Raw genomic sequence first — 25,000 nt, 5'->3', positions numbered from 1 at the left:
TCCGTTGTGGACTCCTGTGTGGAGTCCTCGCGTGTAAGTCCCGCACTGTGCCATCCACCTGGCTATTATTACCTTCTTCACCACAGGCTACTTTATCATCCATACTGTGCTAGCTGTCTAATCTCCTCACCACCACGACCTCCTTTGTGAGGCCCCGTGTATTAGTTTCGCCCTGTGTTAGAGCTAGCCCACCCTGCTACAGTACAGCCTGCCTGATACTTTCCCTGCTATTTTCTGTTACTCCTGTACTGGCAGTTGCTCCTCTCTCCATAGGGACAGATGACACCACATCCTGCTGCCCCAGATTTCTCTGGATGTATCCAGCGCAACCCAAACATTGTGGAGCTGGAGGGTAGAATCTCCACCCTCCACTCATCCTCCCATACATCAGACTGAACAACTCTTGGACACACTGGTGCCTGACCGAGACAGCAGTTGCCCGCCTCTCAATGACCTACCGATGGCTGGAGAGCTGAAGCCCCTGGGTGGGGTTATGGGCCTTGGGGAGGTCAGCTGGCCTGAGCTTGGAGCACAGCCTAGGAGGTCATGCGCCACCCCTAAGCCTCTGAATCCCCGGATGTCATCCAGCGCAACAACAGGAAGTGAGGGAGGAACTCTTCCCATGTCGTCTCTTCACCCCCTATGCCTACTCTCCTGGAGAATAGCTACGTGGGCCTAAGGGATGAGGATCTCTTCCTAGGCTCTTCTGGGACGCAAGAGGCCTGGAAGTGTGAGCTGCCCCATCCCCTCATCATCTTCGGATCCTGCTGAGCCCCTACCAGTGCCCCCCAGCCACCCTCTTTGACGTTCAGGCTCCATTCTCTTCACTCCTCATCCTTAACGGTCCCCCACTGCCACGCTAACTTCTGAGCGCCCCCCCCCCCCCCCCCCCCTGGTCCTGTGCAGTCAGCCTGGTCCTCCACCTGGCCACCATCGGAGAAACCATCCTCCACCAGAGGATCAGCGTCAGGTGCCCTCTCGCCAGCAGTGGTCTCCAGTGCCCCCCGTGCACGTCAAGTCCCCTGCATCTGTGCTTATAGTAGACTTTTCTATGGTGCACCATGTTGTAGTTCTGTAGGCTCAGACTTACTGCTTCCCAGGGGCTAAGGTCTCAGACATCAATTCTGTCATTACATCTCTCATTAATGATCATCCCCTGGTCTCATCTGTCGTCATCCACGTTGGATCAAATGACATCAGGCTCCAACAGTCTGAGCGGCTGAAGGAGGACTTCAAGGCTCTGATTGCCACTGTTTTGCTGACGGGCAAGACCTGCATCATCTCCTTCTCCTCCCCCCAATATGGTGACGCCAAATACAGCAGGATTCGCCAGCTCCCCATCTGGCTGACAGGCTACTGCTGCCAGCTGAGGGTTCCTTTCATCGATAACTTCTGGAACCGACGGGACCTCTTTGCTCAGGACGGCCTTCGTCCCAGCAGGACAGGCGCCCGTCTGCTGTCAGTGAGTATGGACCTGGCCCTGATGTCCTGCAGGGTCTGATGTTCTGTCAGTCAGTTTAGACCTGGCCCTGATGTCCTGCAGGGTCTGATGTGTGGTAAGTCCGATCCGTTTTAACGACTGTTTACTCCATGAATATAGACCTCCTGCTCCTTCGGATAGGGCTTCATCAGGGCTTTCTGATGACTGTTTACCTCTCCATGTGACAGCGAGTCCTCAGCACATACCCACTAGAATCACGGTTAGAATCCCTGCCCGTGGGGCGCCCCGGTAGCTCACTGGGTAAGGCGCGCCCCATATGAAGGCTAGTCCTTCGCGCGGCGGACCAGTGTTCTATTCCCGGCTCGGGTCCTGTGCCGCATGTCCTTCCCTCTCTCTCTCCCATGTTTCCTGTCTCTCCCGAACTGTCCTGTCCCATTAAAGCTCAAAAGCCCTAACGAAAATATCTAAGAAAAAAAAGGATCCCTGTCCGCCTCTCAAATTTGATCTATTAGACCTAGGCCTCCGGTGAATCGCACTGAGAGACTCCTTGACCCAGTCCCCTGTCATTCCAGGCTCTGTCCCATCTGATTTAGAAGTCGCCCTGGCTTGTCTAAACAATACAACTGCCTTTAATTCATTCATTCATCTAAACAGAAGTCTCCTTCACCAATATATATTACATCATCTGAAAATGTTAGTCTGTCAGGCTGACCCTGATGTCCTGGTATTGTCTGAGTCCTGGCTAAAAAATCTGACAGTGACTCCTCTGTAGCTCTGCAGCACTATAATTTATATCAAATCGATAGATTTGGCAGGGGTGGTGGGGTTGCTATTTATGTAAAATCTTGCCTGTCTGTCTCTGTGGTGAATGCCATTACTATTCCAAAGTGTTTTGAACTGCTTGTATTGAAGGTTGAACTGGGGCCTGGTAGCTCATTATTTGTGATTGGTGTCTACAGGCCTCCCAAGGCTGAGGTCAGCGCTATTGACAGAATGGCTGATATACTCTCTTTGTATTCAAATTTGGAGATGATAGTGATGGGGGATTTTAACCTGGACTGGCAGAGTGTTGCTTCTGGTTACTTGAAAGAAGTGAGTGGTAATCTGGGCCTTTCTCAGTTGATCACTATTGATTGTTGGTGAAAACACGGCCACATATTGTTTTGAGGAGGATTGTGCCTGGTCCCGTGCCAGACGCATGAGGGATACCGAAGACCGTCTTTCTTTTAGACAACTTAGAAATAGATGCACGACAGCTGCAAGGAAAGCTAAATCTGACTACTTTTTGGATTTAGTCTCTTCACTCCCATTCGAACCCTGCAAAATTCTGGGGTGCTGTGAACTTAAATAAATTAATGTAGATGTTAATGTAGATGATCATGTAATCTCTGATCCAAATGATATTTGTTTTGCTTTTAATAAGCACTTCACTGAGGCTGCAGTGATAATTTCGTTGACGAGAACTATGACGAAAACTATTCGTCAACGACATTTTTTGGGTTATCGTCACGAGACGATAACTAAATAAAAATGAATGTATGATGACAAAAACTATGACTATATCTATTCACATTTTCGTCAACAAATAAAAACTAGACTAAAATGGTTATGGAGGGACGTATGGGAAAAGTTCAAATCAGAATGTCGAGGTTCGGGATGTGCGCAGTTGGATCATGGGTGTATTAATAGAACGAGTTGGATGCAACCTACAGGTAGCCTGTGTGTAGGCCTACATTTGAATAGTACCGTTGCTACACCGCCCGGCGGGAAGTCAACTAACAGCATACGACTGCTGCGCCTGAACTGTTCAGTAAATGACCACAGTTCAGAAATGTCTTTGTCAACGTTCGCACACACCGGGAGAAAGAGGAGAGCAGACATCTGGATAAACTTCATATTTGATGCAAAGGAAAACAAAACCATTTGTAAACCGTGTGGGGTGAAAATGACTGGCAAAAATACAACAAACTTAAAGCGCATTTGGAGAACAGTCATCCCGAAATTCACGAGAAGGTAAGCCCCCCCCCACCCCCGGCTAACGTTACTGTATTAGCTAAACCCAAGCTGGTGTGTTTCTGAAATACTACAAATACAATACAAGCTAAAAGAAACCAGTGTTTCACGTAGGTTTGTGGCGGGGGAGAACTGAAGTGTCTGATCATTGCAACGCTAACGTTAGTGGCTAGCTAATGTTAGGCACAGGTTAGCTAGCAACAAGTGGGGCTATGCTTGTGGCGGGTTAACACTGTGAGGCTGGGCACTTTTTGATAGGCTGTATACTGGGCTTGCTCCAATGGATACTGATTCTGGTTGCATTCCCCCTTTGGACCATGTCATTTCTCCTTTCTGCCTTTTACACAAAGGGGGTGATGGGGATAAGATGGATAATTATCGTCCTATCTCCAGATTACCATGCTTAGTCAAAGTTCTGGAGACCTTGGCAAATAACCAATTGAAATATTTTCTTTCAAATCACTCAGTTTTAAGTACTCACAAATCTGGATTCAGAGCTAATCGCTGCACCATTTCTGCTGTTACTCTTGTTACTAATGACATCATCTCGGCATTAGACAACAGGAAACATTGTGCTGCCCTCTTTGTACAGTAGATCTTTCAAAAGCATGTGATACAGCCGTCTACCTACTCACTACCTGCTTTTAAATAGACTATCTAGTATTGGTTTGGATAGAGGTGCTTGTGATTGGTTTCAGGACTATCTGTCGTCAAAGTGCCAGTGTGTAAAATTGTGTAACATTTGATCTGATTTCTTGTCTCTAGCTAAAGGTGCTCCCCAAGGCTCAGTGTTGGGTCCTGTCCTTTTCACCATCTATATTAATGATATTGTCTCTGCACTAACTGGCTGTCATGCTCATCTATATCCTGATGATACAGTTGTTTATTGTATTATGGATACTGTTCAGGAAGCCATTGAGAACATGCAGGTTTCTTTTAATGTGATGCAAGAAGCTCTCACCAATCTGAAACTAGTCCTTAATCCTAGAAAATCTAAGTTTATGTTGTTTTCTAGAGCCAGGATTACTGATTATGATAGGCTCCATTTATTAACGGGTAATGGCTCGCGTATTGAGAGAGTCACTGAGTACAAATATCTTGGTTTGTGGCTGGATAATATACTCTTTCAAGTTTCATGTACAGTCTAGCCTACTCAGTCCCTGACTGAAATGTAAAAATGGTCAATATGTGCTTTTTTTCCCTTATTACTGTGGGAGAGAGCAATCATCCAGTGCAATCATCCACCAAGCAAGTCAAAACAAGAGTGAATACCAACAGAAGAATATTGCAGGGGATTTTGGCACATTTTGTTTGGGATTATTAAGATTTTTGTGGTCATTGTGATTCTGTATGTATTGCGTTTCGATATTACGATATGAAATTCTCTTAGAACTTTTATATACGTTTTATTTAATCTTAACATGAACAAGTTCTTAACATTAACTTAATGTTGAATATTTCCAAATTTTATTTAATTCTTTACATGGACTCACAGGGCAGCCAGAAAATAGAATAAATAAATACAAATGTGCCCTATTATTGTTGAATATATCGCCCCTTAAACTGCATACAAACTGCACTAATGTGTTTCTTTAAGCTGATCGTCACCTAACCTAGATAGCTACTACTGTACGTGAACTTTGTAAAGCGTTCAGCTCTAGCCAGAAGTAAATCATGAGCATATTTGCATGAACTTTTTTCCGCCTCATATACAATTGTAATAAAATAAAAAAATAAAAAAAATTATTTACAAATTGAGATTTTAGGCAGCATGGCAATTTAAAAATCATCACACACAAGAATTGCGATTTGCAACTAAATGGATTTTCCCCCCATCTCTAGCCAACCTGGCTGATAGAGAGGATGGTAGGATCACAGCAGAGCACTACACACACAGACATGCACACACAGACACACACACTCTCACACACACACACACACACACACACACACACACACACACACACACGCACACACACACACACACACATACACACACACACACGTTACACATACACACACACAAGCATTCAAACCACAAGCTTTGAAAGAAGCTCATTGTTCCTCCCTCCTCCTGGCTCAGTGCTGTCCAGTCAGGTTTACCTCAGAGGAAAGCTTTTTCTATTCTCTCTCTCTGCTCACAACAAACAAGTCAATTAATGCAATATTCTTTCTCTCTCTCTCTCCCTCTTTCTCTCCCTCCGACTCTCTGCCCCCCCCCTCTCCCCCTGTCTGGTTCTGATAGAGTGTTGTGCGGCCCAACCTAAAAACGAGAAAATAAAGAGTTTCTGTATTGAGCGGATCCCATTTCCCAGAACAGCCATCGATGTGTGACCAATCAGCACACAGAGCTTCAAACACTTGTTGCTATGCAAGCTGCTGCAACACATTTAGTACACATAGTTCCAGTACTCAAACACATTTAGTACACATAGTTCCAGTACTCAAACACATGTCACACAGGTCCAGTCCACTGTGAACTCACCGGAGGAGTTCTTCAGGTAGCCGTTGGAGTCCACAGACGTGTACATCACATACGGGCCGGGCTGGTTCACACCAAACGGCTGCAGCACAGAGAGAAAACGGGGTTAGCTTTAAAGCAGGAGAGAGAGAGAGGAGGAGAGAGAGTGAGATAGGGTCCCAGTGGGGAGGGAGGAATGGATAGACAGACGGACGAACGGACAGGAAAACTGTATTGTTATATCACCACAAAGTGGGTTACAAAGAAGCATTACAGATTATACTGCAGTTTTAGCAACGGATGCAAATATATTTTCAGATTACAGATTACAGTTTACAGATTATACTGCCATTTTAGCAATGGATGGAGCTCCTGAAAGTGGGTGGGTGAGCTAACAGTCTGTCTTTAACCACTATGGACCAATCTGTCTTTAACTACTTGGACCAGTCTGTCTTTAACCACTATGGGCCAGTCTGTCTTTAACCACTCCATAGTGGACCAGTCTGTCTTTAACTACTTGGACCAGTCTGTCTTTAACCACCATGGGCCAGTCTGTCTTTAACCACTATGGACCAGTCTGTCTTTAACCACTATGGACCAGTCTGTATAACAGTCTGTCTTTAACCACTATGGACCAGTCTGTATAACAGTCTGTCTTTAACCACTATGGACCAGTCTGTATAACAGTCTGTCTTTAACCACTATGGACCAGTCTGTAGAACAGTCTGTCTTTAACCACTATGGACCAGTCTGTATAACAGTCTGTCTTTAACCACTATGGACCAGTCTGTATAACAGTCTGTCTTTAACCATTATGGACCAGTCTATATAACAGTCTGTCTTTAACCATTATGGACCAGTCTGTCTTTAACCATTATGGGCCAGTCTGTCTTTAACTACTTGGACCAGTCTGTCTTTAACCACTATGGACCAGTCTGTCTTTAACCATTATGGGCCAGTCTGTCTTTAACCACCATGGACCAGTCTGTCTTTAACCAACATGGGCCAGTCTGTCTTTAACCATTATGGACCAGTCTGTAGAACAGTCTGTCTTTAACCACTATGGGCCAGTCTGTCTTTAACCAACATGGGCCAGTCTGTCTTTAACCACTATGGACAAGTCTGTAGAACAGTCTGTCTTTAACCACTATGGACCAGTCTGCCAGAGAGTTTGGGTATCTCTAAAAGAAAACTTAAAACACATGGCTTTTATCTAGTGTGTGTTTGTCGACTTGCACTTTTACCGTATTCCTTATTTTACTGTTAGTTTTATCATATTATTTGTTAGTTTTATTATATTATTTTGCTGTTAGTTTTATTATATTATTTACATGCTTTTTAAACTAATGTTCTTTTTTTAACTTGCTCTTATTTCTAAAGTTCATGACTGACAGAGTAGCAGACTAAAAGACAGACATGAGACGGTAAAGGAGACTTGGGGGAGAGAGAGAGAGAGAGAGAGGGAGGAGAGAGAGAGAGAGGGAGGAGAGAGAGAGAGAGAGAGAGAGAGGAGAGAGAGAGAGAGAGAGGGAGGAGAGAGAGAGGAGAGAGGAGAGAGAGAGAGAGAGGGAGGAGAGAGAGGGAGGAGAGAGAGAGAGAGGGAGAGGAGAGAGAGGGAGACAGGGTGATCAAAGAGCCTCGTGAAGGTGGGCAGAAAGATAGACAAACATGGGAGGAGGGACAGAGGGAGTGATGAGAGGAGAGAGAGTGATATATGTGGGAGGAGGGAGTGATGAGAGGAGAGAGAGAGGGAGTGATAGATGTGAGAGACTTCAGAGGATGGAGAGAAGAGTATCAGCCCACGGTCTCCTTCATCCATCATGCCTCAACAACAACAACAACAACAAGAATAACAATAACCACAACATCAAACAACACGAACAGGACAACTCTACGCCTGTCACCTGGACAACAGGACCAGAACCACATGTCACTATAACAATGGTTGTCACTAGGGTGACAGCTGAGGTTGCGAGGGTGTCTTTGGCTCTGGATAGGAGTGACAGAAGCAGGGAGAGAAGGAGAGATGAAGACAGGGAGGTGAGAAGAGAGGGAGAGATAGAGAGGTGGACAGATGGACAGAGCATATAGTCTTACCTTGACATGGTGAGGACAGTCACTGGAGCCCAAGCAGAGTCCGCTGAGCACTGGAGAAAGAGGAGAAGGACAGGGGCTGGTTACCCTGACATCACACACACACACACACACACACACACACACACACACACACACACACACACACACACACACACACACACACACACACACACACACGCAGGCCGACACACTCTAAGGGTGCAACGTTTAGTCGACATTGTCGACAAAAAACGACAATTAAAATAGTCACCAATGAATTTAATTGTCGTTATTGTCGGCTTGATAGCCGGAGTTTTTTTTGTTTGTTTTGTTTTTCTCCCCCGAGCAGCGTGGAATTGAAAATAAATAAATGCAGTAGTAATGAGATATTAGGATTAACAAATGAACATAGAACATAAATATGCTCAGTATAATAAGATGTGTGTGTGTTTGTGTATGCAGATACAGTATGTGCCCCGAGGACACACTTCCAGACTTTTTAATAAGCAACAGGAGGAACGACTAGATGTGCATGTTAATGGGGCGGGATGCTACAGCTGCTTCGCTGATCTGCTGCAGAGCTCTGCTTTCATCCACATCTGCAGGCTCTACCCAATCAGAGGCCGACACATGAAAACCTGCCCAATCAAAAGCCAACACGTGAAAACCTGCCCAATCAGAAGCCAACATGTGAAACCTGCCCAATCAGAAGCCAACATGTGAAAACCTGTCCAATAAGAAGCCACCACTTGAAACCTGCCCAATCAGAAGCCAAGACATAAAAACCTGCCCAATCAGAAGCCAACACATGAAAATCTGGCCAATCAGAAGCCACCACTTGAAACCTGCCCAATCAGAAGCCACCACTTGAAACCTGCCCAATCAGAAGCCAACACATAAAAACCTGCCCAATCAGAAGCCAACACATAAAAACCTGCCCAATCAGAAGCCAACACATGAAAACCTGCACAATCAGAAGCCACCACTTGAAACCTGCCCAATCAGAAGCCAACACATGAAAACCTGGCCAATCAGAAGCCACCACTTGAAACTTGCCCAATCAGAAGCCAACACATAAAAACCTGCCCAATTAGAAGCCAACACGATACCTGCCCAATCAGAAGCCAACAAATAAAAACCTGCCCAATCAGAAGCCAACACATGATACCTGCCCAATCAGAAGCCAACACATAAAAACCTACCCAATCAGAAGCCAACACATGATACCTGCCCAATCAGAAGCCAACACATGATACCTGCCCAATCAGAAGCCAACACATAAAAACCTGCCCAATCAGACGCCAAAACATGAAAATCTCTCTGCTATTGCCTGGGGGGGTCTATCAATTTATTGGGGGGTAAGTAAGGAAGTGTGTCTATGTTTTTCTGTGTTTTCTAAGAGTTGTTCTGTGTGGGTGTTTGTGTGTGTACTTGTGTGTTTGCATGTTTGTGTGTGTGTGTGTGTGTGTGTGTGTGTATGTGTGACATTGAAATGTGATGCCCTTCGACCTCCAGAAACCTTTTGTTGGTGACTCGTATCTTTTGTCAATACGATTGATGTCGGCCATGCTGAAGAGGACATGGGCGAATCATTCACGGGAGCGTGAAGGAGAACTCTGACCGTGACCAGAGATGCCGGGCGTACGCTGGCCCCAGATCATCAGGCGGAGCACCTGCTTGCTATGCACAGACAACACTGAAGAGCGATATGCCTTAGATATGTATAAGAATTGGTAAGGCTAACTTAGGATCAGCTGGAACTGCTGTTAGCTATGAAAGAAGGACACAGTCGATCGATATGTCATAGAGATTAGACCACGGTTCCCTTGTTTGAACACTGATCTTAGATCAGTTATGTTTGAACAGAAGGCACAGTACATCATACAGTATGTCCTCAATTAGTGTTAAGGTGTTCGACTATTATAAAACACGTTTCTGTTTGACTTTGATAGGACAAGGACAACCCCTCTTATAGAAGGTACAGTAATGTAGTTGAAGGACAGACCCTCCTATAGAAGGTGAGGTAATATAGATGAAGGACAGACCCTCCTATAGAAGGTGAGGTAATGTAGATGAAGGACAGACCCTCCTATAGAAGGTGAGGTAATATAGATGAAGGACAGACCCTCCTATAGAAGGTGAGGTAATGTAGGTGAAGGACAGACCCTCCTATAGAAGGTGAGGTAATGTAGGTGAAGGACAGACCCTCCTATAGAAGGTGAGGTAATGTAGCTGAAGGACAGACCCTCCTATAGAAGGTGAGGTAATTTAGCTGAAGGACAGACCCTCCTATAGAAGGTAAGGTAATGTAGGTGAAGGACAGACCCTCCTATAGAAGGTGAGGTAATGTAGGTGAAGGACAGACCCTCCTATAGAAGGTGAGGTAATGTAGGTGAGGGACAGACCCTCCTATAGAAGGTGAGGTAATGTAGGTGAAGGACAGACCCTCCTATAGAAGGTGAGGTAATGTAAGTGAAAGACAGACCCTCCTATAGAAGGTGAGTCCCTCTCCTTCCAGGTTTGCAAACAGACACTTTTTACTCCCACTTTAAACTGATTTTTAGAGTCTATAGATTTTAGTGATGCTGGAAGACTGCTCCAAACTATAGCTCCGGAGAAAGTGAAGGTACATTTACCTACTGATGTCCTAAATCTAAACATGTTCATATCGGAGTCACCAGCCCTGGTGCTGTGGTTGTGGGATTCACTAACCCATCTAAAATACCCTCTGAAATTGCTTGGTGCCTGATCAAAATAGATTCCCAGTCTAAGCTTTAGCATCGCCACTCTATCCTCTACTCTGAGCCTCCAAGGACTTTAAAATGGAAAGTCTAGGTGACTACATGCAGGGAGTTTCAAAACTTCTCTGATAAGTTGATTTTGTGCAGTTTGTATTTTAGTCTTTTGGGAATGTTACTGTACCAACATGTACAAGCATAATCAAAATGGCTTTGGACCAGAGCTACTGCCAGTCATGTCTTCAAGGTTGAAACATCAAGGTACTTTGATTTCCTGTCTAGAAACTTTGTTTTTGTGCGTGGCTGTAAGCCAGCACACCTAGGATAGCGTTTGTCCGGTTATCAATCTCTCATTCCCTCCCTCCCTTTGTTGAATGTTGACCTGCATTTCTCTGTTGTCACCACAAGAGGCTGTAGTCCCAGCACACCAAAATAAAGAAGGACACCAAAATCAGCCCGCCGATCTCCACTGCACAAGTAGAGTAGCGGTGAAAGCAATGGACTCCCGCACAGGAGATCGGGGTTCAAGAACCGGTGGGGATGATTTCATGGAACTATACCCCAAACCACCATATGTTCATCCTTTCACTCCAATCTTTTTATCCCTTACTTTTGTCCAGAAACAGAAGTTGAACCAATATCAGCAAAATAGCTAACGTTACAGTAATCATCAGTGTAACTGCTTTAGCCACTGACCGCTACCATTAATGTTATGGAAGCTGCTGCTAGTTGTTGTGAGTTCATGAGCTAACTGGCTATCCCGCTCTTATTGTGCTGGATTAGCATTGGGAGATTGGAACTGATGTGTCCAGGCGACAAGACCTATCTTAATTTATCAGACATTATTTCATGTTATTTCAATTCACAGCTATTTCAGTGGCGTGACTAGCTTCTGTCCTACCAGTCCTGAACAGAAACAAGCCAGCCACGCACATAAGCCAGGCTGGACCTGGCCTGGTTACTGACTGTCAATGCACGCGCATACAGATCTAAACACACATCCACAGTATCAGATTTCCGCACTCCATTGGCCCAATCTCAATGTTCACACTCACAGATTTATTGTCTTTCTATACCCCCCCCCCCCCGTCCCACACACACACACACATTTCTCATCTGATCTGCACGAATCATGTAGGTGACCTGAATATAGTCATTTATCTCATGGACAGTTTATTCTAGGACCTTCGATGTCAGGCTTAGGATGGAGACGGGTCTATAGTTTCTATGCTCAACCTTATTTCAATAGTGGCACAACCCTAGCCTGTTTCCATTCCTTCTCTACGCTACCTAACTCAATGGACAGATTTATGATCTATGTTATGGAAAGGGTTGTACTGGAAGCTGACCAAGGGGTGGGGCTTTAATGTCCAAGGGGAGCTGGAATATGAAGTACAGTGCTTAACAGAATGAGTCCGTCCAATCAATGGGCTGACTGACACTTCACATAGATGTCCCTGATGTAAGCAGTGGAGTGTGTCTGAGAGAGAGAGAGAGAGAGAGAAAGAGAGAGAGAGAGGAGAGAGAGAGAGAGAGAGAGAGAGAGAGAGGTGCTAGACAGCTACTGGGCCATGTATACAGTGTCCTTCACGACCCAGTGGCCATGCCACAGCTCCGGGATATAGATGAGACTGTGTGTGTGATTGCTAGTTTGTGTAACGGACCCCCGTCAGACACACACACTTTTTTTTCTTACCAGAATGAGATGAAATGGAGGCGGATTGCTGAATGCAGACTGCAAAAATAGACTGTCAGTATATGTTGCGTGTGCGTGGGGGCTCTGTGTGTCTGTTTACACAAACATTCCTCGTACAGTGTAAGTCTCCAATATGTGTGAGTGTGTGGGTTTCAGTGTGTGTGTGTGGGTTGTGTGTGCATGTGTTTGTTTACAAAAACATACATCAACAGTACAAGTCGCCATTGTGTGTGTGTGTGTGTGTGTGTGTGTGAACGCATGTGTGTGTGTGTGTCCATGACGGTCTGTATGGAAGATGTGTGTTCAGAGGTGGTGTGAGTGGTGTGAGTCATCTGGCGTAGATGGTGGAGGAGTTGAGAGTCTGCAGGTGGCTAAGGCTCTAGGAATAATTTCTGTAAGAATGACAGATTCACACACAAACACACACACACACACACAAATAGGGAGGGCATAATAAGCAGGGGATCTGGGGGTCCTTCCGCAAGAAATTTTGAGCTTCACACTTAATTTCCTGCATTCTGGTGGATTTTTCTGCATTAATTTGAGACTTTTCTGCATCAGTTTTTGGTGGAAATGTTTATTTCACCCCCTCAGGGTGTGATGAATTTTTTTCCGCTTTGTGATTTTGGTGTTGTCTGATACATATCTAAATTTCATCAACTTAAAGGAGTAGTAAAGGGAAAATGCATGTTTAGCCCTGTTTTAAGGTTATTTATGATCATATACAATGGTTCAGATCAAAACGTTGACAAAACTAGCACTTTTGAGAAAGTCTGATAATTCCTCTACCACCGTTTAGGTCATACAATGGATGTGGGGGGGCACTGTGAAAAATACATGTAAAAACATGTTAAACTCTCGATTTCAAAGACAAGAAGCTCACCAAGGGGGTAATTGATGTCCGTTGGTGTTCTGACATCAAATTCGCCACAAAGTATGAATCCTGTAGGATTTTATTGATCATTTTATGAAATCCATTGACTTGTATTGAAGCGACCCTACCACACCCCATGATCTGTCACAATGGGCCATCATCTTGGACAAAGGACAGTACCAGCCTGTCACCTGTCTGCCTGTGACTCAGACACACTCAGAGCCAGGCAGAAGACAGAAATAAAATGTTTTATTTATCTCATAATTAAAAAAATATAAACACTGTTGTCCATTTAGTGAATGTATTTGTCAATGTCTGGTTGTAGGCTATTTGCACGGGCACCATGCACAGGACATGGAAGCACACGTGAAGCGCTTTGTCAGAGCAGTGTGCTGAAAATAGACATGCAGACACTTCTCCTGATACTGTACATCATAGCCTGCATCATCAGCAAAACAGAATAATACAACAGTAACAATGCACGCAAAAGAATATGCCCTTCTGAGAAAACTATGGGATTCATGAAAATCTAACTTGACGGGAGAATGGCATAAAGGTGAAACCCGAGAAACAAATTGCCACCATTGTGAACAATGAATATATCCAATATTGCTAAATAACCCCTCAAATATGTTGCACAGTGCAGTCAGGAGAAATACTCAATTGAAGTGCTCAAAGCAATCACTATAAACCAAAAGCTGTTGTGAATGACTTGTGAATTGCCTTTTCTACTGCTATGTGCAGGGTCCTTTTGGTAGAGCTAGTCAGTCTGTAGTCATACAAGCGCATCTCTCCTTGTGGAAAATGACCAATATCTCAAGCGTGTGCCTACAACTTGAACCTGAAACCAAAAATACCTCTACAGGCTTTAGTCCAATTCTCGCGGACTACCTGGTCATGTAAGGTTCTAGGATAGAATAGCTCTATAATGCAATATAATCTAAAAATAGATTGCGAATAGGGCTTTTGTTTGCAAATCGTCAATTCACCCATGGCCATCTCGCTCTATTAAGAATGTGAATAGATGTCCACAGAGAAAGAGCCCTATCAATACAGTTGAATTAGCACCTAATAGAATGTCAATAGAAAGTGGGCTGTACATTGCTGGGGGTTTGACAGTAATGCAAGGTTATGCATGCTTACTTTTTTTGTGTAATAAAGCTACTTTTAAAAATCACATTATTTGACTGCGCTCAACCCGTAAAGTCGTGATTTTTTGGTTTATTTTTTTGCCACAAACAAGAAAGTCATGTTATGGGAGAACAGCCTGGCCCCCAGCCGGTTTGGGCGGAGTCACGTTCATCACGTTTCAGAAGGCTAGGCCTCTCCCAGAACAGGTCATAGTTGGAGATGAAGGGGACTCCTAGGGAAGCACAGTAGTCCTGTAGTCAGCTGTGAAGCCCGAACAGTCTGGACCATCTCTCAGCACCCCTTCGGTATGTACAGGTAGGGAGGGGCCCAGAGATGAGTTTCCGTTTTCCAGTGTCTAGCAGGGAATTTATCAGTGCTCTAAAATCTTTTTAAATTTTAGATTTTTGACTTCTGACTGCCTGGCTCTGATGTCATTTCCTACATGTAGAATGATGGATTGGGCCTTGGAGTAGCCGGCCAGGATGCTTGAGAGTTTGATGGAGATCACGGTCTCGAGCACCTGGGAAACGGTGAACTTTGGAGGAGCGTCCAGATAAGGGAGAGATGTAAATGTGTCTGACTATAGAGCTGCCAATAATAATGGGGGAGGTAGTCGAGTCAGGGGGGGGGGGCGAGCGAGGAGGAGCCAGCTGAAAGGAGAGGCAGAACTGTGTGACTGAACTCCCTACTACTGTGTTTGTGTGTGTGTGTGACTGATGAGACAGTGTTAAAGTCATCCCAGATGTCTATCATATCGTTGTGATCTGTTCTACGCCCTTCCCTGCCTTTCCCTCCTGCTGCAACATCACTCACTGATCCACTCGTACACACACACACACACACACACACACACACACATACGCACACACGCACACACACACACAAACACACGCACACACACGCACACACAAACACACACACAACCACGCACACACAAACACACACATGCACACATACACGCACATATACACGCACACACAAACACACGCACACACAAACACACGCACACACACACACACACCTGTGTTTAAGCCTCATTCGAGAGAAGCTCTTCACCCATCAATCATTCCCACCGTGCAGATGTGAGATTAAATATTCTCTCTGTAGCTGTAGAAAGTGCCTTTTAAGAGTCGGAGCAGAGATGTGTGTTACACACACCCAGACTGAGGGAGAGAACTGGACTGGGTGGAACAGAAGACACGCTTCATGTTAAAAACATTCATATCTATTCTCAAACAGGCCCCCAGTATATGTGCCTCCCATGCTAGTGGAGAACATATACAGTTTATAGTGTCTATCTATCTAGTGCCTGTGAAATAACATTCATGAAGAACCAAGGACAAGGGATATTACAGTTTTCCATTTATTCATTTTATAGAGCTGTAAAATGAGACAGACTGGGAGAAGAGAAGAGAAGAGAGGAGGAGGGGAGGGGAGGAGAGAGGAGAGGAGCGGAGAGGAGGGGAGAGGAGAGGAGGGGAGAGGAGAGGAGGGGAGAGGAGGAGAGGGGAGAGGAGAGGAGAGGAGGGGAGAGGAGGAGAGGGGAGAGGAGAGGAGGGGAGAGGAGGAGAGGGGAGAGGAGGGGTGAGGAGGGGAGAGGAGAGGAGTGGAGAGGAGGGGAGAGGAGGGGAGAGGAGGAGAGAGGAGGAGAGGGGAGAGGAGAGGAGAGGAGAGGAGAGGAGAGGAGAGGAGAGGAGAGGAGAGGAGAGGAGAGGAGAGGAGAGGAGAGGAGAGGAGGAGAGGGGAGAGGAGGGATGAGGAAAGGCGATATATATGGAACTGAAGTGAAAGGCTGTATCTGGGACTGAAGTGAACAAAGCTTGCAGATGTTTCTCAATGCAGCTAATCTGCATGTTAATACATGAGCAGAAACCCAATCAGCTCATATAGTTCTCTCTCTCTCACACACACACACACACACACTCACTCACTCACTCACTCACTCACTCACTCACTCACTCACTCACTCACTCACTCACTCACTCACTCACTCACTCACTCACTCACTCACTCACTCACTCACTCACATACACACACTCCTCCCTTCTCTTTTCTCTAAGCCCTGCCATCCCTTCTCTCCTTCCTTCCTTTCTTCCGGCTCCTCCTCTTCCTGCGTCCGTCTCTGCGTGCTGATTGGGTGCAGGCCACTCCTCTCTTTACCAGCTGCTCTGACGGCGGCGCCAGAGGCGAGTTAAACACCAGGGGCCTCGTGACAGAAACTATCTGAAATCCTGTTTCATCTCAGTACAGGATGACATTTAGGATGTCTGGTATTACAGAAACATGTTTCCTAACTGTATTTAGGAAAAAATCCGATCTTATCTTAGGATAGGAATTTAGCTATTACAGAACCATTCTAGTTTTGGGATTTTCCAAATTAGCAATCCCAAATTAGCATGGCATACTGTAGGTCCTGTCTGAAATTCAATATAACTGCCAAAAATGGCAGCACCACTATTTATTAAAAGTTGTATTTTGTGGGGTACAAAGTAACCAAGTAGATTTCAAACATGCGGTCAGTTTATCACGATAACACCAGTTTGTAAATCTGCTATCACATAGTTGGAGATTGCTGGCCATGTCAATGCTGTAATCTGTCTGCCCTAGGGCTCGACTACACCACCGTGATAGTGGGAGTTCATTCATAACAAGTCTAACATTAGCTAAGGTGGTGACAGAGTGAGTGAGAGGGGCAGTCTTAACGCCTAAACGCTGTGACGACTTGTGTTAGCGACATTTTAAACTGCAACGTTAAAGCAACCGACTCCTACAATTACAAATCATAGAGAGTCTACCTTCATATTTTCTGTACCAACGTTGCTGTACCTAGGAGTGGGTGGAATGGGCATTAACGGAACCCCTCTCCAGGATTCCAAAATGCAGCGATATCATCAAAATTAGCGAGCCAGTTTAAAACCGACACAACGCAGTTAGTTTTGAAAAACTGAATTGTTTAGGACATTTTGAACTTCAAAGTGAGCAACATTGTTATCACTAAATGTCTGGTTTTATTTCATTTATTTACATTTTTTTTGATGTTGTCGTGTCAGAGTGGCCCACTATGTCTGCTATTAGCTGTGATGCTAATTTTCGCTATGGTAAACCCCATTGACTTATGCTAAAAACGTTAGCGATCTCAGAGTCCGCTAGTGGCAGCGTTCTCGTTAGAATTATAGGGGAAACTTTGCATATCCATAGCTAGCCAGCCCAGTGACAAGTCAGTGCCATTGAGGGCCTGTGTCCATGGAGGAGTGGTATTAAAAACAGGCAGTCTCTACATTCTAAACAGGCAGTCTGTACATTCTAAAAAGGCAGTCTGTACATTCTAAATGTAGATACAGGCACGACAGGACGAGTGCCGATTGAATAATCAAATTTACAGATATAGTTAGGATTTCCTAAATTAAGGAGGTCAGAGATAGGATAGGACACAGCTATGACTTTAAGAATTCCTTCTGTAATAGGAAGATAGGGGAAGGCCAGCGCCAGGAACAACCCAGAAGCCCGGGGTCACGGGGTCAGGAAACATCCTCACACACAGGGAACACTCACTTTAGGACGCCTGAACAGCCACATGGGCGGGGTTAGCACCGTAGAGATTCTTCCGTTCATGCCATCAAATCCAGGCAAGCTAAACCAAAACCAGCAACAAATCTCAGGATTCTAGAGTTGCTCTTAGTTGTCTGAATCAGTAGTAGTAGTAGTCCTTTCCATCTCAACATATCTTAATGTTCTTCTCAACAGCATTCCTCATGATTTAAATGAAGTGCTGAAATGTAAATTAGAAATGTAACAAAGAAATGTAACAAAGAATGTAACCATTTTACCTTCGTTTTGTATTGGTCTATTTGATCCTGCTGATACTGTATGTGTCATGTGACTTGCCCCATCTACTGTCTCTTTAAGAGGACCTGAGGAGCTGGTAATTACTGCCCCTCCCAGCCTCAGGTTCATTCAGTCAATGTGGATCATTACTTGTACCTTCTGATTCCAAGCTCATTCCTGCTCTGAGGAAGGCCTCTGGCCGAAACGTTAGCATGTTTCATTGATGCCAAAATAAACGGGTGAAATAGAGGATCTGTCCATGTATCTTTTATTGGTGAGTGCTAACATGCTTCTTTGATGTCCTTTTTGATGTTCATATTTTTGGTTTAGCACCATAACAAATCATTTTTTTGAGGAAGGCGCATCCATTTCTATTGCAAAAATCTCAGGATCCTTTTGAAGGTGAGTTTCTAAAAGACCAATCTCAGTATCAGAGCTCTGCGTCGAGCCTGGCAATTAGACCAGTCCAACGTCCAACCAGTCCCCTCCCCCCCCCCCCCACCACCCACACCCCCACAGTCCAGCGTCCACACCCCCACAGTCCAGCGCTCCCATTTCAATTCATCTACAGGAGAGTCGGACGCTAAGTCGATACCGGCCGCTCAATAAGCGCTCGAAACGCCAGCAGGAACTCAGCCTCCGTACCCCCAGGGGAGCCGCCAGCAACGTGACACACGGCAGGGAGGGGCTGGGGGGAGGGGGGTTCGGGGACCACCTCTCAAACTCCGCCCCCTCATGTGTCAGTCAACGGCATCGCCTAGACAACGAGGATAGTGTTGAGAGGCAGAACTAGGTTTTAATCTCATTGACATTTCAATTAGATCGATGTTCGCTGTGATCTAAAACTCGATTCGCGAATTGAGAATTACCATTGGGTTCTCACAATAGTTTTTCTGACTCAAACTCAAAATCTATCAATACTGCATAAACCCTCATATCTCCAAAGCCCATTTCCACCTGTTATATACATTGTTAAAAATACACACAAACGGCTACGCCTCCATACAAGGACAGCTGCACAGCGCCTCATCTCAACTGTGTGTGTTTGTGTGTGTGTGTGTGTGTGTGTGTGTGTGTGTGTGCGTGGCATTGCACGTTGATGAATCAGCCTCTAACTACATCATCACCCCTCACCAAACACAGCCTCTAACTACATCATCACCCCTCACCAAACACAGCCTCTCACTACATCATCACCCCTCACCAAACACAGCCTCTAACTACATCATCACCCCTCACTAAACACAGCCTCTAACTACATCATCACCCCTCACCAAACACAGCCTCTAACTACATCATCACCCCTCACTAAACACAGCCTCTAACTACATCATCACCCCTCACCAAACATAGCCTCTAACTACATCATCACCCCTCACCAAACACAGCCTCTAACTACATCATCACCCCTCACCAAACATAGCCTCTAATGACATCATCACCCCTCACCAAACACAGCCTCTAACTACATCATCACCCCTCACCAAACATAGCCTCTAATTACATCATCACCCCTCACCAAACACAGCCTCTAACTACATCATCACCCCTCACTAAACACAGCCTCTAATTACACCATCACCCCTCACCAAACACAGCCTCTAATTACATCATCACCCCTCACCAAACACAGCCTCTAACTACATCATCACCCCTCACCAAACACAGCCTCTAACTACATCATCACCCCTCACCAAACACAGCCTCTAACTACATCATCACCCCTCACTAAACACAGCCTCTAACTACATCATCACCCCTCACCAAACACAGCCTCTAACTACATCATCACCCCTCACTAAACACAGCCTCTAACTACATCATCACCCCTCACTAAACACAGCCTCTAACTACATCATCACCCCTCACCAAACACAGCCTCTAACTACATCATCACCCCTCACCAAACACAGCCTCTAATTACATCATCACCCCTCACCAAACACAGCCTCTAACTACATCATCACCCCTCACCAAACACAGCCTCTAACTACATCATCACCCCTCACTAAACACAGCCTCTAACTACATCATCACCCCTCACCAAACACAGCCTCTAACTACATCATCACCCCTCACCAAACACAGCCTCTAATGACATCATCACCCCTCACCAAACACAGCCTCTAACTACATCATCACCCCTCACCAAACACAGCCTCTAACTACATCATCACTCCTCACCAAACGCCTCACCAAGGCAGAGAGAGAGAGAGAGAGAGAGAGAGAGAGAGAGAGAGGCAGAAAGAGAGGCAGTCAGGGAGAAGTTTAAGATTCACAGTAAATTAACCAGACAGCAGCTTCGCTCTCCGCCCACCTGATATCAAGCTCTGTGTGTGTGTGTGTGTGTGTGTGTGTGTGTGTGTGTGTGTGTGAATGAGGTGCTGTTCTCTTCCTCGTTAATGAAAGGTTCATTAGGAGGGATTAGACAGCATTAAAACAGCTTTTTACTGGACACACATTGCTTTGCAAATGTCAGCTTTTCCAAATGTCACCAGGACCCTGGCTTGCGTTTCCTCTGAGCTGGGGGGAGACTGAACAAGGTGGGGAACTCAAACAGAAAGAGGAGGAGGTATGATCTGGGGGAGGTATGATCTGGGGGAGGTATGATCTGGAGGAGGTATGATCTGGAGGAGGTATGATCTGGAGAAGGTATGATCTGGGGGAGGTATGATCTGGAGGAGGAGATATGATCTGGAGGAGGAGATATGATCTGGGGGAGGTATGAACTGGAGGAGGAGGTATGATCTGGAGGAGATATGATCTGGGGGAGGTATGATCTGGAGGAGGTATGATCTGGAGGAGGAGGTATGATCTGGAGGAGGAGGTATGATCGGGAGGAGGAGATATGATCTGGGGGAGGTATGATCTGGAGGAGGAGGTATGATCTGGAGGAGGAGATATGATCTGGAGGAGGAGATATGATCTGGAGGAGGAGATATGATCTGGGGGAGATATGATCTGGGGGAGGTATGATCTGGAGGAGGAGGTATGATCTGGAGGAGATATGATCTGGGGGAGGTATGATCTGGAAGAGGTATGATCTGGAGGAGGAGGTATGATCTGGAGGAGGAGGTATGATCTGGAGGAGATATGATCTGGGGGAGGTATGATCTGGAGGAGGAGGTATGATCTGGAGGAGATATGATCTGGAGGAGGTATGATCTGGAGGAGGTATGATCTGGAGGAGGAGGTATGATCTGGAGGAGATATGATCTGGGGGAGGTATGATCTGGGGGAGGTATGATCTGGAGGAGGAGGTATGATCTGGAGGAGGAGGTATGATCTGGAGGAGATATGATCTGGGGGAGGTATGATCTGGAGGAGGTATGATCTGGAGGAGGAGGTATGATCTGGGGGAGGTATGATCTGGGGGAGGTATGATCTGGGGGAGATATGATCTGGGGGAGGTATGATCTGGGGGAGGTATGATCTGGGGGAGGTATGATCTAGAGGAGATATGATCTGGAGGAGGTATGATCTGGAGGAGGAGGTATGATCTGGGGGAGGTATGATCTGGGGGAGTTATGATCTGGGGGAGGAGGTATGATCTGGGGGAGGTATGATCTGGGGGAGGTATGATCTGGGGGAGGTATGATCTGGGGGAGGTATGATCTGGAGGAGGAGGTATGATCTGGGGGAGGTATGATCTGGGGGAGGTATGATCTGGAGGAGGAGGTATGATCTGGGGGAGGTATGATCTGGGGGAGGTATGATCTGGGGGAGATACGATCTGGGGGAGGTATGATCTGGGGGAGGTATGATCTGGGGGAGATATGATCTGGAGGAGGTATGATCTGGGGGAGATATGATCTGGAGGAGGAGGTATGATCTGGGGGAGGTATGATCTGGGGGAGGTATGATCTGGGGGAGATATGATCTGGGGGAGATATGATCTGGGGGAGGTATGATCTGGGGGAGGTATGATCTGGGGGAGATATGATCTGGAGGAGGTATGATCTGGGGGAGATATGATCTGGGGGAGGTATGATCTGGAGGAGGAGGTATGATCTGGGGGAGATATGATCTGGGGGAGGTATGATCTGGAGGAGGTATGATCTGGGGGAGATATGATCTGGGGGAGGTATGATCTGGGGGAGGTATGATCTGGGGGAGATATGATCTGGAGGAGGTATGATCTGGGGGAGGTATGATCTGGAGGAGGTATGATCTGGAGGAGATATGATCTGGGGGAGGTATGATCTGGAGGAGGTATGATCTGGGGGAGATATGATCTGGAGGAGGTATGATCTGGGGGAGGTATGATCTGGGGGAGATATGATCTGGAGGAGGTATGATCTGGGGGAGATATGATCTGGAGGAGGTATGATCTGGGGGAGGTATAACCTAGGTATCATCTACAGTGTTTCATGTTGTTATTGATGTCAGAATATCAGTCTAACAAATGGGCTCTGATGGGAACTGTACACGCACACTCGCACGCACGCACACACACACACACACACACATACACACACACGGACACGCACGCACACGGACACGCACGCACACACACACAGATATATATATATATATATATATACACACACATAGATACACACACACACAAAGTGAGATGCTAACTGTAGCTAGCTAATGCAGAGAATGTAGCTAGTGAATGCAGTTGTACTGTATGTCTCCACCAACCAGTGAAGTTGCAGTTTCCATTCATGTCTGTCCAGAGCAGACGTTTCTGAGATATGGGGTCCATGAGAACGGAACAAACATATGTCTACACGACGACCACAACATCAAACACCAAAACATCTCTCACGGGAGAAACTTAAGTAACTCACCAATCACTTTAACGAAGTAGGCATCGGCTTCAAAGTTGTTCTTCAAAGCGTGGATGAGGAAGTCCTTCTTGTCATCAGATCGGCTCAGAACTAACATGTCTAGTATGCCCTGCCAACGAGAGACGGAAACACATGAGGGACAAAACTCAGGCTCAGATAGACCAACTGCAAAAAACACAATCTAACTAAGATGAAATATCTTAAATCAAGGCAATTATGCTTGTTTTTTGTCTGACAAGATATTTCTTCTTACCAGGTAGTTTTTATGTTACAGCATTCCACTTGTTTCAAGCTTTTTGTCCTTAATTATCTTAATAAGATATTATAATTTAGATTTTATTACTAGTTCTGAGTAACTAATTAACTAAATAACTAACTAACTCATGCTTGGAACTAGAAGTACCAGAATTATAAAGTTGTTTGATCAATACTGACAAGTACACAATTGCTTTGTCGAAGTCATAATTTCTTTGTTTTAATGTCAATCCTACACAGCAATCATGTAGACAAAATACAATTATTGTCAATCTTACACAGCACAGCAATCATGTAGACAAAAATACAATGAAAGACCATACATTTTTCATATATGGGGAACACAGAGTCATTCAAACTAGTGTACAGTTCTATTACATCCCAAGATGGTAACTGACTACGTAAGTTTGGCTTTTGTTGCTAATTGTATAACAAGAGGTCAAATCAAGTAGCTTTTCAGCATCCATTAACTCAGTGGCCTGTGCAAGGTGTGGGAAATGGTCTGTGTTTGTGCGTACGTGAAAGAGAGAGAATGTGAGAGAATGTGTGTCCCTTGCGTCTCTCTGCGTTCAGTATTTCAGGCTGGATAGACACTGAACCCCTCCATTAACACAGTGGTGTCTGCAGTGTTAACTCAACAGCCCTCAGTCAACACCTGCCCGGTGAGAACAAACACATTACCCCTCGCCCTCACTCATTATAACTGTTGTACAATTCTATTACATCCCCAAGGTGGTATTTGACTTGTACATAAGTTTGGCTCTTGTTGCTAATTGTGTAATAAGTGGAAGAATCTACTAGCTTTTCAGCATCTACTAACTCAATTGGCCGTGCACGGTGTGGGACCTCAACTTGATAAGCCATGACGTTTCTATTAAAGTATATCGTTTGAAATGATTGATATTCACAACAATTACCACTCTGGGAAAATAAAGATGTAGGCCAGTGCAATTTTTTGTCATGTATTATTCTAGAATAGCCTACTTCAATGACATCATCTTCACTTGATCAAACACACCTGTGTACTGAATCGTATGTCTTAAAGCCTTGTATTGCAGAGTATGACTACATTTGGGGGGGTGAAGATATTAAGTAAAGTTATTATTTTCCTTTCATAATTTACAAAGAAATGAATTATAAGTTCTGCAAAACATTCTGTCATGGGGAAGTTGTGTAGGCCTAATCATCACTGAAGTGGTATTCTGCTCCACAGAATGTTGATCATCCCAGCACCTCGATCCGACCCAACTGCAGAAAGCATTGCCCATTTTTTAATTAAACTGTTCTAGTAGCGATAGTCTATTATAACCAAAGGGCATTACAATAACATTCAAAACAAGATCTATTGACTGCATGACCTGTTATGTTTCCGGACTCCACCGCGCTCCGGAGTAGGCTACCCCTTGCCCACTGTGCGTCAACTTTCATAATGCACACATGCATTCTCACTCTCTTTCTTTCTATCTCGTCCTCTCTCTAGTTCCATCTCTCTCTCTCTGTCTGTCTGTCTGTCTGTCTGTCTGTCTGTCTGCCTGTCTGTCTGTCTGTCTGTCTGTCTGTCTGCCTGTCTGTCTGCATGTCTGTCTGTCTGTCTGCCTGTCTGTCTGTCTGACTGTCTGTCTGTCTGCCTGTCTGTCTGTCTGTCTGTCTGTCAGATGAGTGAGTGAAGGAGCTGGCTGAGTGGTGGGATGGCG

The 25,000-nt window shown here is 45.3% G+C and overlaps 1 protein-coding gene across 2 annotated transcripts in view; it reads right to left on the bottom strand.

The window, feature by feature from the left end:
- Positions 1–25,000, bottom strand: part of itfg1 (integrin alpha FG-GAP repeat containing 1) — a 136,092-nt gene that overhangs the window by 30,793 nt on the left and 80,299 nt on the right. For both annotated transcript variants that reach the window (XM_084437098.1, XM_084437099.1), the window contains exons 12-14: positions 23,052–23,160; positions 8,013–8,062; positions 5,940–6,018 (exon numbers count right to left, since the gene is read on the bottom strand). In XM_084437098.1, coding sequence (XP_084293224.1) covers positions 5,940–6,018; positions 8,013–8,062; positions 23,052–23,160 — 238 coding nt within the window. The remainder of the gene's footprint in view (positions 1–5,939; positions 6,019–8,012; positions 8,063–23,051; positions 23,161–25,000) is intronic.

Source organism: Borostomias antarcticus (genome assembly GCF_949987555.1).
Source record: "Borostomias antarcticus genome assembly, chromosome: 4".
In the NCBI taxonomy this organism is placed as follows: Eukaryota; Metazoa; Chordata; class Actinopteri; order Stomiiformes; family Stomiidae; genus Borostomias; species Borostomias antarcticus.
The sequence above is the reverse complement of the archived record's forward strand: the minus strand, read 5'-3'. Positions and strand labels throughout refer to the sequence as shown.